At 43.3% G+C, this 14,671-nt stretch overlaps 1 protein-coding gene across 1 annotated transcript in view; it reads left to right on the top strand.

Annotated features, from left to right (window-relative positions):
* Positions 1–14,671, top strand: part of PLD5 (phospholipase D family member 5) — a 328,471-nt gene that overhangs the window by 288,917 nt on the left and 24,883 nt on the right. Inside the window, exons 8-9 of the mRNA XM_082702199.1 lie at positions 648–845; positions 8,062–8,198. Of these exons, the coding sequence (XP_082558325.1) occupies positions 648–845; positions 8,062–8,198 (335 nt within the window). The remainder of the gene's footprint in view (positions 1–647; positions 846–8,061; positions 8,199–14,671) is intronic.

Genomic DNA, 14,671 nt, shown 5'->3' with positions numbered 1-14,671 from the left:
CTGGGGCCGCGACTGGGATTCCCCTGCTGGATTGGTTCGCCACCACACAGATTTTCCTTATCATGACTTCAGAATCCATGATCTAAACCATTCCGTGAAGCTGCCCTTAAAACCCTACCTTTATATTGCTGGGTGATGTAAGGATTCATACAGAAAAAATATTCTAAGGAAGTGACCCTGAAGATCTGGTATGGAAAATGGAGGCAGGGGCACGTGGGTGGCCCAGTCAGTTATGCATTTGCCTTCGGCTCAGCTCACCATCCCAGGGTCCTGGGATTGAGCCCCGGATCAGGTTCCCTGCTCAGCGGGGAGTCTGCTTTCTCCCTCTGCCCCTCTCCTTGCTCATGCTTACACACTCTCTCTCTCTCTCTCTCTCTCTCTCTCTGAAATAAATAAAAATGGAAGTGAATATGGAAAAAATTGTAAGATCCCCAATACAAAATGGCAGGCCACAGTTCTCCTTAAATATTGAAGCACTTTTATACGGCATCACTTCTATATCCCAGACTGTGACGGTATCCACACACTTCTGTGTAACAGCCGCAGGAGACGAAGTTCCCAGGACCACATTCTTGCCCATCTTTTTCCTCTGAAACGGACACCATCCGTTGTACGCGGCATCGATGCTCTCTGTTTTAATCCCACAGATGAAAGAGCTCGGGGTCATCTTCTACAACTGCAGCTGCCTGGTCCTGGACTTACAGAGGATATTCGCTCTGTATAGCTCATTAAAGTTCAAGAACAGAGTGCCTCAGACCTGGTCCAAGAGGCTCTATGGTGTCTACGACAACGAGAAGAAGTTGCAGCTTCAGTTGAACGAAACCAAATCTCAAGCCTTTGTGTCGGTGAGTCCTTGCCCTCCCGCTCCTCCTTCCTCCCAAGCTGGAGCGTTCGAGTATGATCCGGGCCATCCCGAATTCCCCACGTTCTGTCCCATCCCTCAAAGAGGTAAGGTATGCGCTCTTAGGCTCGGCCGTCCCCAATGAGGGGAACAGTGATGAAGGTTAATGGTCGTTCCTAGCTCCCAAGGTCACCGTGCTCCTCCACTCTGGCCACAGAGTCCTCCTTTGATGAAAGGAGTCTGAGGGAACCCCAGTGTGTAACACAGATAAAAGGAGAGCTGTGTGTATGTCACTGAAGCTGAGGGCAGGGCAGGGCACAGCCTCTGGCCCCTGACTACACTGAAAACCACCACCCATCCCCCACCTCTACCCCCCCCCACCGCAGCTGCCCCACAGTGTCACTGGGAATGGGCAGTGGGACTCTGTGCCTACAGCGCTGCTCCCCAATCTTTATTGAAGAACTGGCTGGGGCAGGGGCACCTGGGGGGCTCATTTAGATGTCTGCCTCCATCTCAGGTCATGATCTCAGGGTCCTGGGATCTAGCCAGGCATCGGGCTCCCTGCTCAGTGGGGAACCTGCTTCTCCCCTCAACTTCCCTGCTTGTGTTCCCTCTCTCACGGAGTCTCTGTCACAGAAAAACCTTAAAAAAAAAAAAGGACTGGCTGGGGAGTCTGTTTAAAATGCAAATGTAGAGCCCCCCCCTTCTCCTACCCAGGATCGAAGCACTGGTCTGGGGTAAGATCTTAGAATTTTGTTTTGAAGCAGGCTCCACAGCTCATCCTAGTGCTCAGATAAACTGCTTAAAACCATGCTCCTAATTCAACATGCTCATCATCCTTTTTGCGTTTCAAACCCAAAGCACAGTCTGAAAATTTAGCCAGGTAGCAATTGAGACAAAAGAGGGTGTTTTTCTGTCTTAACAAATTCATATAAATACAAATAGCAGAACACAGACTGCAAGATTTTCATCAAACCAAGCTAAAAAAAAACCTTTTCTTTAAAATATGCAGCAGACCACAATGCAGTCGCCAGTAGCATATTGCATAAGGCGTTTTACGAGCATAATTATTTCATGTATTCGGTTTCATTTCCTCTCAAGACAACCCTGTAAGACGGGAAGGCCAGCTCTGATTCTGAATTTGTAGACGACTAGCAATAGGAAATTGGCCAAGGAACCCTGAATCCAGAAGGTGACAGGGTGACACGACACCCCAAGGGACACTTGCTTAGCCAGTAGAGCAGATGGGAAGCAGCAAGGAATAGATGAATTCTCAGCAGATTTCAGACAATTGCTGGATTTTGAATTTATGGTTTGAATCTTAGAGCTAGGTGGATGTGAGTTTTGTGTACATTTATATTCTGACTCTTAAAAAGCTGGGGGAGTCCCCCCCTTGTTGATCCCAAAGTTACCATACCTGCCCCAGAGAGAAGGCCAGACCCTTAATAAAATCTACTAAAACGAAGGCCTTTGCTGTATTCTAGGGCAGATCTGCCAGTTGCTTTTTATTAAATGATTTGCCCCCAAATAAATAGAGTTTTGAAACATGCCTTCAGGAATAGCCTTTTAAACTGTATAATGTCTCTGCTTTCTGTTTTTATTTTTCATATTATTACTTTATCTTCTATTTCCTATTAATATCAAGCCTATCTTTGAATTCCAGTTTGATAGATATTAATTGAACACAGTTTTTGCAGAGACATAAAATCCTTCAGGTAAAAAATAATGTCAGACCTCCCCACCACTAGAATTGGTAACATTTGCCCAAAGCTCTTTGATCTCACCCCTAATGTAGCATTTATCACATTCTCATAACTGTTTGTTTATTGATCATTGCTCCCACTATTTAAAAGGCTCCAAAGGCCATATACAGGGCCATCTTCATCATTGCTATTCCCAGCACATTACTTACAGCTCCCTAAAAGCAACAATAAATGTGGGATTAGTTTTATTAGTAGTAATTTTAAATAAAAAAGTTCTAGGATGCATATAATTTTCTGGGTAATACATGCCAAACAAATGTCAAGCAAATTTATTGAAATTCAAAGTATTTGTTATAAAATATCTTAAAATAGTATATTTTTTAAAAATATTTATTTGACAGACAGAGATCACAAGTAGGCAGAGAGGGGTGGGGGAAAGCAGGGCTCCCTGCTGAGCAGAGAGCCTGATCCCAGGGGTCGATCCCGGGACCCTGGGATCATGACCTGAGCTGAAGGCAGAGGTTTTAACCCACTGAGCCACCCAGGTGCCCCTAAAATAGTATATTTTTATAATCTCACAATTCCAAGACTAAGTTAACACATGCACACACAAATATCATTGAAGACCTTAAGAATTACTATTCCCCAAATTAGATTTGGGATGATTAATAACTTAGCATGTTATATATAAATTTTAAGTTATGATATAAATGTGGATTATTTCTAGTTTTCTCATGGAACACAAGGAGAGGCCTGGCGAGATTTCACTCTGTGATCTCTAACCACTTGGAGCCACATGATTTCGATTTATTTACTTTTCCCCATTGAAGTCAGAAACAGGAACCATAGTTGACTGTGTTTTGGTCTTATCTTGTAGATTTCTCTTTGGAACGCTTGAGATTATAAATTTGCTTTCCAAGATCAAGACTAGTTGGTTCAAGGTCTGTTCTTTTCATGAGCAGGGAGCCCACCGTGGGACTTGATCCCAAGACTGTGAGCCTATAGCAGATGGAACCACCTAGGTGCCCCTCAAAGTCCATCATTACTGATCTGGGTGCTAGACAGATGTCATTTCTCATTACGGTTTCATTCACCCATCCAGTCCAGTGGACTGAGATGCATTTAGTGAGTGAGTGCAGACATTAAGCAGAACGTGGTGCTGTGAAAAATACCCTGCTCTATTCCCTTACTTCGTTGTTAATTACATTTGATTATCTTTGTGGAGAGATGCTTTACATTCCATGAAATTCACCCTTTCCAAGTATATGATTCAGTGGGTTTCAGTGTGGCCAGAGCTGTGCTTACATCTCCACTGTCTCATTTCGAACACTGTCATCAGCACAAAGACCACACCCACTGGGGTCACTCTCCCTAGTCCCCTTCCCCCAGGCCCTGGCAACCACTCCTCTACTGTCTCTTAGGGTTCTCCTCTCTCTAGCATTTCATATTAGTGGAATAAGACAGTCTGTAGTCTTTTTTTTTTTTTTTTAAAGATTTATTTGTTTGAGAGAGAGCACAGGAGGGAGCAGAGAAAAAGGGAGACAGACTCTAGCCGACTCCCCACTAAGCCCAGAGCCCAACATGGGGCTCAGTCTCGTGACCCTGAGATCATGACCCCAGCCAGAATCAAGAGTCGACGCTTCACTGACTGAGCCACCCTGGCACCCAAGAGTGTGTCGTCTTTTGTAATTGACTCCTTTCACTCAAAGTCTATTAATGTTACAACATGAATCCGTACATCCCTCCTTTTTTATGGTCAAATAATATTCCAGGTATCAAATTTGGTTTATTCGTCCATCGGTTGATGAACATTTAGGAGTTCCTATCTTCTGGCTCCTGTGAAGAGTGCTGGTGTGAAGCTTTAGGCGCAGGGTTTTATTTGAACACCCATTTCCAGTGTTTTGGGGATGTAGACTCAGGAGAAGTACCGTGGGTAGTGTGATAGCTGTGCTGCACACTCAGACTGACAAACCGTTCTCCAAACTGGCTGCCTCAATTGACGATTCCACCAGCAACAAATGACAGCTCCCGTGTCTCCACATCTTTCCCAATGCCTGTTATTTTTGATTTTATTTCACCCCTCCTGGCGGGTGTGTGGGTGTGAAATGGTATGTCCCTGTGGTTTTTACTTGTATATTTTAATGTGTTCGTTGGCCCTTTGTTCATCTTTTCTGAGACATGTCTTTCCGATCCTTTGCCCACTTTACTTGGATTATTATTATTGAGTGGTGAGTGTTCCTATACATTCCACATATACAGTTTGCAAATATTTTCTCCCTTCCGTGGGGCCAGCTTTTTGTGTTTAATATATTTTAACATATATATTCTTGGGATGGAGTGTGGATTCTTTACAAACCAGGAAACAGTTGTGAAATAAATCAGAAACCTGCTAAGGCAAGTATTTAAAGACTATACAAAGCAAGTTATGTGAATGTTTAAGGCACTAGTTGATCTGAGAGAAACATATTGCCTAGATGCAGGTGCAGAAGAGAACTGGAGTGGTAAAAGGTCATCACAGAGCCAAAACAAAGAATGTTTTCCTGCTCCTTCCCATAATAAAGGAGTACACAGTGCAAGGCTCACAAAATTAATTCAGGGGCTGCCTGGGTGGCTCGCTGAGGTAAGCGTCTGTCTTCTGCTCAGGTCATGATCCCAGGGTTCTGGGATCGAGCCCCACATCCGGCTACCTGCTCAGCGGGAAGCCTGCTTCTCCCTCTGCCTGCCACTGCCCCTGCCTGTGCTCTCTCGCTGTCAAATAAGTAAATAAAATCTTCTTAAAAAAAGAAAATTAATTCAGGACCAATAAGAGGGAGACTTAACAGCCTTCTGTCTAATTAAATTATTGGAACTAGTTAACTACCTCTGTCGGACCAGTAGATCAGTCATTCTTTAGGTGGTTGTTCATTCACTTACGTCTTAAGCAAATATTTCAAAGCCACTAGTATATCCAGACACTATTTTCAAAGGTAGTGGACTCTGGAATATACCCATCAGGCTCCGCCACGCCCCCAGGGCTGGGGGAACTGATACAAATAGTCACGCATTTCCCTAATACACACGACACCTGTCATACTCCAGGCATCGGGTTTGGTGGAAGGAACGCAGCGGGCAAGTGCACATCCAGGGCTGTTCCCGAGTGGATGGAAATACCCAACGTAAAGCAGCTCCACTGGGAGTGAGGTCCGGTCCAGGAGTCCCTCCGACCTGCGGCGCTGGTTAACGCAGGAAGCCCTCTCACGTTCAGCCCACAGATACTGCTATAGAGCAGGGGCTAGGAGTGGCCTGGAGATAACCAGGTGCTGGAGATACGCAGCCCCGCGGGGCACAGGCCAGTGCAGAAGCACCCAGCCTCATGAAGACGACCCCATGTCACGGGCTAGAATAAACACCACCAACCCAGCAACTTATTTTGGGCCACCGATGTACACCAAGCAGCCAGACTAGAGCTAGGATGTGGCAGACGCTGAGTGCTATTGGCTGAACAAAGTCCAGCAAGCACAGAAGAGAGGACCGGAGCCCAGACAGCAAGACGGGTGTGTCCGTGATGACCCCCCACACACACACTTCAGCCACAGGGCTCAGCAGGTGGAAGGGACCCCGCCCGGACGCCGCAGGCTGTAAATGCGGGAGCCGGGCCAGGAGCACCGGATGGCACCGCACAGGACCAGATGTGAGGAGACCAAGGACACTGCGCCTCCATTTGCTCCTCCCTGAAACCAAAACTAGATTTGGAAACACAAGGAAATCCGGGAGACTTCTGAAACAAAAACCGGGGCCTCCAGCTGCACGTCAGGGCTAGCTCAGGCCCTGGTCTGGGGCTGACATTTTTTTTAAAGATTTAATTTACTTATTTGACACACAGAGAGAGTACAAGCAGGAGGAGCAGCAGAGGCAGAGGGAGAAGCAGACTCCCTGCCAAGCAGGGAGCCCCATGTGGGACTCGGTCCCAGGACTCTGGGATCATGACCCGAGCCAAAGGCAGCCACCTAACTGACTGAGCCACCCAGGCCCCCTGGTGCTAACACTTAAGCAGACCCAACAGGCTGAGGGAATTAAGTCGTTTCCATATTGACTGTATTGATAGAGACAGAAAAATGAGTGCCTAGAATCCCTAAAATCCAGCCAGGGACTGTCTCAGCAGGCAGATGAGGCAGGGGCCATAGGCTAACTAATATCACAGATAAATCATATTATGAGAGGCCAGAGAAAGGAGAAGGAGCCTCTGGGTTCCACAGAGGGGCTCGTCCTTGAGCTGGAACGTAGAGAAAGTCGAGGGCTCTGAGGGGCCAGAAATGCCGACGGGAGCAAACACGCAGAGCGCACAGATCGGGGCTGGGCCGTTCCTTCCCTCTGGGGCACGGAGGGCATGGTGGCTGGCCCAGGAGGGAGGCAGAGAAACGGGAGGCCAGGGCCCAGAGGGCCAGAGATAGACCCCTCCAGTGAGTTCAGGCAGGATTCCCAGACACCAGGAATGCTGAGCTTGACGTGTGTGTGTGTGTGTGTGTGTGTTTACATCATGGTGACAAGGAAATGATGTGTTAAAGTCCCAGCAAAGAGCACTAGGGAGAAATGGCGGGAGGGACAGGGAGACACAGGAGACGCTGTAGCAGCAGGAACGTCGGTCCCGCAGACAGCCGGAGTACCCGCATGTGTGTGCTGGGTGAAGGGGAGAGAGACAGCTCTGGGTTTTGTTTGTTTTTTATTGCTTTTGTGTGGTATGGTTTGTTTCTATTTTGTGTTCATGAGGGTTTGTTGTTGTTTCGGCATTAGTCTTTTTCAAAGACTTAGAAGCTCGCCCTCATTCCAAAGTAAAAATCATTTAAATAATCAAAAACCATTTGATAGTCAGCTGCCAAGGTGACTTTCTGAGCAGGGACTCCGGGGTGGGGGTTGGGGGGTACCCTGACCAGGCTCCTTTCCTGCCCCTCTCCCCCACGCTCCGCAATCCTCCGCGTCAGGATCTAGAACACCCACTTCGTCTTCCCTAAGCAGGGTTGAGGATTCCCAGCAGCGTGGTGTGGGGAGCCCCTGAACCTTGGATGAGAGACCCAATGCCCCCACAGCAGGGAGTTCCAGAAACCATGTATTCAGACTTCTGGTACAAAACACCCCTTGGATTACGCATGCCTCTCCACGTGCCGTCTGTATAGAATATGTACTACACGGTAACGCCTGAGAAAATTTGCAGCTCTGCCTGACAAGGTGTCCGCCAGAGCCCCCTAAGTGTAGAGCTAGAGTGCTCCCCAAATCGGGTGTCGATATCGAACACTAGAATCCCCTCCCAAAGCAGACGCAAAGGACAGCCTCGAGACCCGTCCTGGGACACCCAGATCTGAACATCTGTGCTAGGATCGCATACGTATTTGTCCAGTCTCATCCAGAACTGCGAAGTTGGTTTGCAAAACTTGACCCAAAAGCCAAGCTCCATTAGAATACGTAAAAAACAGCAACAAAAGAGAGAAAGCCCCAGCTAACAAAAAGCAATCTAAACGTCGGGGGTTTTGTGTGTTTTTGCAGAATTCTCCCAAGCTCTTCTGCCCCAAGAACAGAAGCTTTGACATCGATGCCATCTACAGCGTGATCGACGACGCCAAGCAGTATGTCTACATCGCAGTCACAGACTACCTGCCCATCTCCAGCACCAGCACCAAAAGGTCAGTGAGGGCACAGCCTCGTCCCGAGCCCATTCTCCAGGGCCAGGCACACATGGGGGACCACGGGGAGCCAGCCTGCACCCGGAGATGCTCTCTGTTCACCTTGGGTCGCTGCCCATCAGCCCTCCTCGGTCTGCATTCGGATCTTCCCCGGGCCCCGTCTCGTCCCTCAGTCCATCCGCAGGACTCAGGGGTCGTCTCCTGCCAGAGTTCCTCCGTGCTCTACCTCACAGGCACGGGAACGACTTGCAAGTGAAGACGGGGGTGTTGTCATCCTGAGCGTTATTTGAAAAATAAAAATAAATGGAATAATCCAAACGATTCAGAAAAATACTACGTCTTGAAGATGAGTTCGCAGGTGTCCTTGAAGGACATGCTGACACTGAGGAGGCCTGGCAAGACCTTCCGTGGAGGAGACGTCATCTCGACGTGTCCCCGCCAGTCCTCATTAAATGCTCAACTTTCCTATGCTTTCCGCTTCAAGAAGGAGGAGACTCAGAACACGGATGTTCTCAGTCCATTCCTCTCGATGAAGAAGAAAGCATTTTAAAAATAAAGGGATTTTTTTGCAGTAATTCATCACTGTTTGGGGCGGTGTGTAAGTCCCTGAATATTTACATGGATGCAGGCGTGGCTCTGCCCCAAATGTTCCCTGCTTTTGCTTTCTTGCTGGAAGTGCAAAGATGTGGGTGCTTGCGCTCTAAAGAACACATTGCGTCCAGGAAAAGTTTTCAAAGGGCACATTTCTGGGAGTACCACCTGAGACTTTTTAATTTGGAAAATTACAATTTCAGAATAACCATTTGCTGTGGTAAAATGATTATGCGTGCTCTCTATTGCTTGAATGTTTTTTAAGTTGCCAACGCCAGATAGGCATAATATGCTTCCTTATGCAAATGGCTGTAGGATTGCGAAAGCATGTTTCTCCCAGAACTGCTGGAGACACTATGAAAACACTTTTACTTTAAAATGCGGTACATACTTGAATATTCATAGGTTTTTACCCATTTACTAGTGCACGGTTTCTGGCTCTCCTTTTCATTTTCCTCTTGTTTATTGTGTGTGTGGTTTCAGATACCATTTTAGATGTCAACTTCCCCTGGGGACGATTTTGAAACCTATTAGATAGGTTTTGCCTGATGTTTCCATTATTGTGGAAGGAGAATAAGGTCAAGTTTATGGACACGTTAGTATGGAGGCTGATTTCTTGGGATTGACAAAACCTTCATCCCATGAAGTCCCAGGAACAAAATTAAGCTCCTTTGTGGTTGGGGCGGGGTCAGGGAGTTAGCATGGAGAACCTAAAACATCTTGGAAAAGCAAAAGTTAGAGAAAACTAAAAGAATGATAAAGAACGGAAAACTCACATGAAGTTTTGCGTTTGGGTTATTAATCTTCCGTTTCAGCTGTTAGTAAAAGAAGAGTTCTTTTCTCATCCTTAATGTAAGACCTGCCCCTGTTGTCAAGGATTCGGATGAAAAGTCATCAGAGACATAAGAGATAGTTCAAACATCTAGGCTATAATTAAATATGTAAGAATGAAAAAAAAAAATTTGGAAAACTCCTGGGAAAAGACACTGAAGTTTGTGTCAGCTGAGAATGTCTATTTGGTTTGTTTTTTGTTTTGGTACATTTTACTTCTGGGAGTGGTGACATGACTTCATTATTCTGCTGCAGTAGAACAATGTAGCCACATAGAGCTACACTTCTTCCTTTCATAGTCTCACCAAAGGAAAACAACAAACTGCTTGAAGTATTTAATGCCCCCACTCAAAAATCTGAAAGTAGGACCATTAAGATCTCAACTGTAACCAGATGAGCTTTTGCCTTTCTTTAAAATAATTACCTTTAACTATTTTCTTATCAAGTGTAAATGGGCTTTAGATATTTCATAATTATAAACATGCCAATGACATGTCTCTGTTCATTATTCATTTGTGGCAAAACATTCTTTTTTGATAGTATAAAAAAAATTAAGCTAGCTGGGTCTTTCAGGTTTGAAATTCAGACAACTTTTGAATAATATTACCACTAGCCAGTGTATGAGAAAATTTTGTTTTGTTTCTGTATATTAAACTTCCTTTTCATTACAGTAAAAAAAAAAAAAAAAAAGAAAGAAAGAAAGAAAAAATATTTAAGTCAGCCTGACTCCTTGTCTTTACATTGTCCTAGAGAAATCTTTCAGGAGTGATTCCAACTTGAATAAACAACTAGATACTATCAAATATGCTACAGACTTAACTTTTAGTGTACGCCCTGCTAAACATCCAAATGAAAGGAAACACACGATCCCAAAGTAGAAATAGTTGGCAACGTGTAAAAAAAAATATACACCGTCACTTAGCAATGTTAGAAGTAACTTCTACTTTTCAAAGAAGTAGGAAGAAAGCAGAACAATGATGTGTGGCTAAGTAGATCTTGCAGTTAAAAAAAACCAGACGCCCTATTAAGCAATTCACTTATTTATTTGGTTCTCAGTGTGCGGTGGTTCATTATTTATTTCCTCAGTCATATGCAATACATCTTTCAGAGGGAAATCAGTAAAAGTGTGAAGGAACAATAAAAATGTAGGCTGGCAGCCAAGAACCCCCTCTGGCAAAGTTACCTTTGGATGTGAAGGAGAAACAAAGGCTTTCCCAGAAAACAAAAGCTCAAGGCGTTCACCACTCAGAGACCTGCCTTACAAGAGGTGTTGAAGGGAGCTCTTCACATTGAAACAACAACAACAAAATGAAAGCACACTAAGTTCCGATTAAGGTGATAAACAAGCAGTTGGAATTAGAATATTGTAATTGTAACTCCTTTTTGGAATAGTAGATTATACTCTTAACTGTATGTTAAAACAAGCAGTTGGAATTAGAATATTGTAATTGTAACTCCTTTTTGGAATAGTAGATTATACTCTTAACTGTATGTTAAAGGAAAAGAGCATTAAAATAACTCTCGCTACTAAAACTGGGGATGAAGTCACAGCTGACGGAGAGGTAACATCACAACATCGAAAGTACAGGAGGAGAGAAGCAAAAGGATGATAGGTGAAAAGAAAAGTGCAGTCAGTAGAGAAAACTGTTTTTTTCTATGAGATGCCTTGTGTAAACCCCATAGTAACTACATGACAAAAATCTAGGGCAGAAATATGAAACATGAAAAGGAGGGAGAACAACCAAATCATCCTGGAAAACCACCAACTGGCAAAAGCAGACTGAAACAGAAAGAAAAAGAAACATGGAAAAACAAAACCAGAAGGCGGGAGATAAAATGGCCAGTAGTAAGTAAATGCTTACCTATTAGCAATCACCCTCAGTGAAAATGCATTGAACTCACCAATCAAAAGGCACAGAGTGGCTGAAGGGACAAAAAAGCAAATATGCTGCCTACAGGGGACTCACTTCAGCTCTAGAGACACGTACAGGCTCAGAGTGCAGGAATGCAAGATGACACTCCAAGCAAACAGAAATGAAGGCAAGTGTAACCATACTTATATTGGACAAAATAGACTTTAAGCCAGAAAGGGTCCCAGGAGACAAAGAAGGTCCTTATGTAATGATAAAAGGGCCAGTATATCAAGAAGATAGAGCAATCGTAAATATATGTGCTTGTTGCCAACACTGCGACTTCAAAACATATTAAGCAATTAATGAGGGATCATAAGGGAGAGATAGACAATAATGCAGTAATTGTAGGGCACTCTAATACCCAACATCAGCCATGGATAAACCAACCAGACAGAAAGTCAACAAGAAAATGTTGCAGTTGAACCTAGCTTTAGAACAAATGGACTTAGCAGGCGTACTCAGAACATCACACCCAAAAGCAGCAGAATACACGTTCTTCTCAAGTGCACATGGAACATTCTCCAGGATAAATCACATACTAGGCCACAAATCAGCAAATTTAAGAGAGTTGAAATCATACCAACTATCTTCTCTGACCACAATCCTATGAAACTAGGAATCAACAAGAAGACAGTAAAAAGATCTACAAATACATGAAACTAAAAGCACTTTTTTTTTTAAAGATTTTATTTATTTATTTGACAGACAGAGATCACAAGTAGGCAGAGAGGCAGGCAGAGAGAGAGAGAGAGAGAGAGAGAAGCAGGCTTCCTGCAGAGCAGGGAGCCCGATGCGGGGCTCGATCCCAGGACCCTGAGATCATGACCCGAGCCGAAGGCAGCAGCCCAAACCACTGAGTCACCCAGGCGCCCCTAAAAGCACTTTTAAACAACTGTTGGATCAAAGAAGAAATCAAAAGGGAAATAAAAAATTGTCTTGAAAACACAGCATATCGAATATTATGGGATGCATAAAAGCAGATCCAAGAAGAAAGTTTATGACTATAAATACATACACTGGGAAATGAGAAAGATCTTAAATAACCTCACTTTACACCACAAGGAACTAAAAAAAGAAAGTATCAGAGCAGAAATAAATGAAATAGAGATCAAATCAATAGAAAGTATCAACAAACCAAGAACTGGTTCTCTGAAAAGAAAAACAAAATTGAAGCCTTTAGCTAGACTAAGGAAAAAAGAAAGCTCAAAGAAATAAACATGAAAGAGGAGATATTACAACTGATACTACAGAAATACCTAGAATTATGAGACTACTCTGAACAATTATATGTCAAGAAATTATGTAAACTAAAAGAAATGACTACATTTCTAGAAACACAACCTATCAACACTAACACAGGAAGATGGAGAAAATCTGAACAGACCAGTTGTGAGTAAGGAGATTGAATCAGTAATAAAAAAAAAAAACTCCCAACACAAGAAATCTCAGGACCAGATGGCTTCCAAACGTTTAAAGCAGAATTAACACCAGTCCTCCCCCAAATTTGTTCAATATACCAAGAAGGAGAAACACTTTCAAACTCATTCTGTGAGGCCAGCGTTACTTTGCTACCAAAATCAGATAAGGAGACCACAAGAAAGAAAACTATAGACTAATATCCCTGTTGGATATAGAGGCAAATATTCTCAAGAGATTATTAGCAGACTGAATTCAGGAACACATTAAAAAGGATTATACACACACAATGAACAAATGGGATTTTATCCCTGGGATACGAGGGTATTTCAACATATGCAAGTCAACAAATGCAAATACACTGCATCGGTAAAATGATAAATATGACATGATCATCTCAATGGACAAAGAAAAACCATTTGACAAAATACAACACCCTTTCATGATAATTTAAAACAAAAACAAAAAAACCCTCTAACATGGGTACTGAAGGACTATAACTCAGCATGATAAAAGCCATATATGACAAGCCAACAGCTAACATTACACTCACTGGAGAGAAATTAAACCATTTCCCCCAGGATCAGGAAAAAAGCAAGGATGCCTACTGTCAGCAGTCTTACCCAATACAGTCTTGGGAGCCCTAGCCAGAGCAATCAGGCAAGAAATAAAAGGAATACACATTGGGAAGAAAGAAGTAAAATTACTATTACTTGCTGATGATGTGACCTTATATGTAGAAAATCCTAGAAAATCAGTTTGAAAAAAAAAAAAAACTTGGAATTAATCAACAATTTCAGTAAAGTGTTACGATACAGCATCAGTTGTATTCCTTTACACCAATGATGAATCCTCTGAAAAAGCAGGAAAACCATCACATTCACAGTAACATCAAAAACAGTATTCTTAGGAATAAATTTAACAAAGGAAGTGAAAGATCTGTACAGTGAAAACTACAAAGCTTTGCTGAAAGAAACTGAAGAAGACACAGATAAATGGAAAGGCATCTCTGTCCGTGGACTAGAAGAATTAATATTGTTAAAGTGACTATACTACTGAAAGTGATCTACAGATTCAATGCAGTCCCCTTCAAAATACCAAAAGTATTCTTCACAGAAATAGAAGAAATAACCTTAAATTTTGTGCAGAACCACAAAAGACCCCAAACAGTCAAAACAATCCTGAGAAAAAGAACAAAGCCGTAGTAATAAAAACAATACAAGACATCAACCAATGGAACAAAATAGCCCAGAACGAAACCCTGGCTTATACAGTCAACTAACATTCAACACAGGCACCAGGAGCACTCAATGGGGAAAAGACAGTCTCTTCAACAAATGGTGCTGGGGAAAACTGGAGAAAAACATAGAGAAGAGTGAAGTTGGACCCCTCTCAACACGACTCACAAAAATTAACTCAAGATAGATCAAAGACTTAAGATAAGAACTGATACCATAAAACTCCTAGAAGAAGATATAGGGGGAAAGCCCATCAATAATGGTCTTGGTAATAATTCTTTTTGGCATGACACCAAAGCCCAAACAACAATAACAAAAAAATAACAGATGGGACTATATCAAACTCAAAAGGTTTTGCACCGCAAAGGAAACAATTAACAAAATAAAAGGACAGCCTACAGAATGGGGAAAGATTGTTGCAATCCATATCACTCTGTATGGAATCTAGAAAACTTCTACCTGTAGAAAACACAGTGCAAGGATG

This window comes from Mustela nivalis (assembly GCF_964662115.1).
Source record: "Mustela nivalis genome assembly, chromosome: 16".
Lineage (NCBI taxonomy): Eukaryota > Metazoa > Chordata > Mammalia > Carnivora > Mustelidae > Mustela > Mustela nivalis.
Note: the sequence above shows the minus strand (reverse complement) of the source record. Positions and strands in the feature narration are given on the sequence as shown.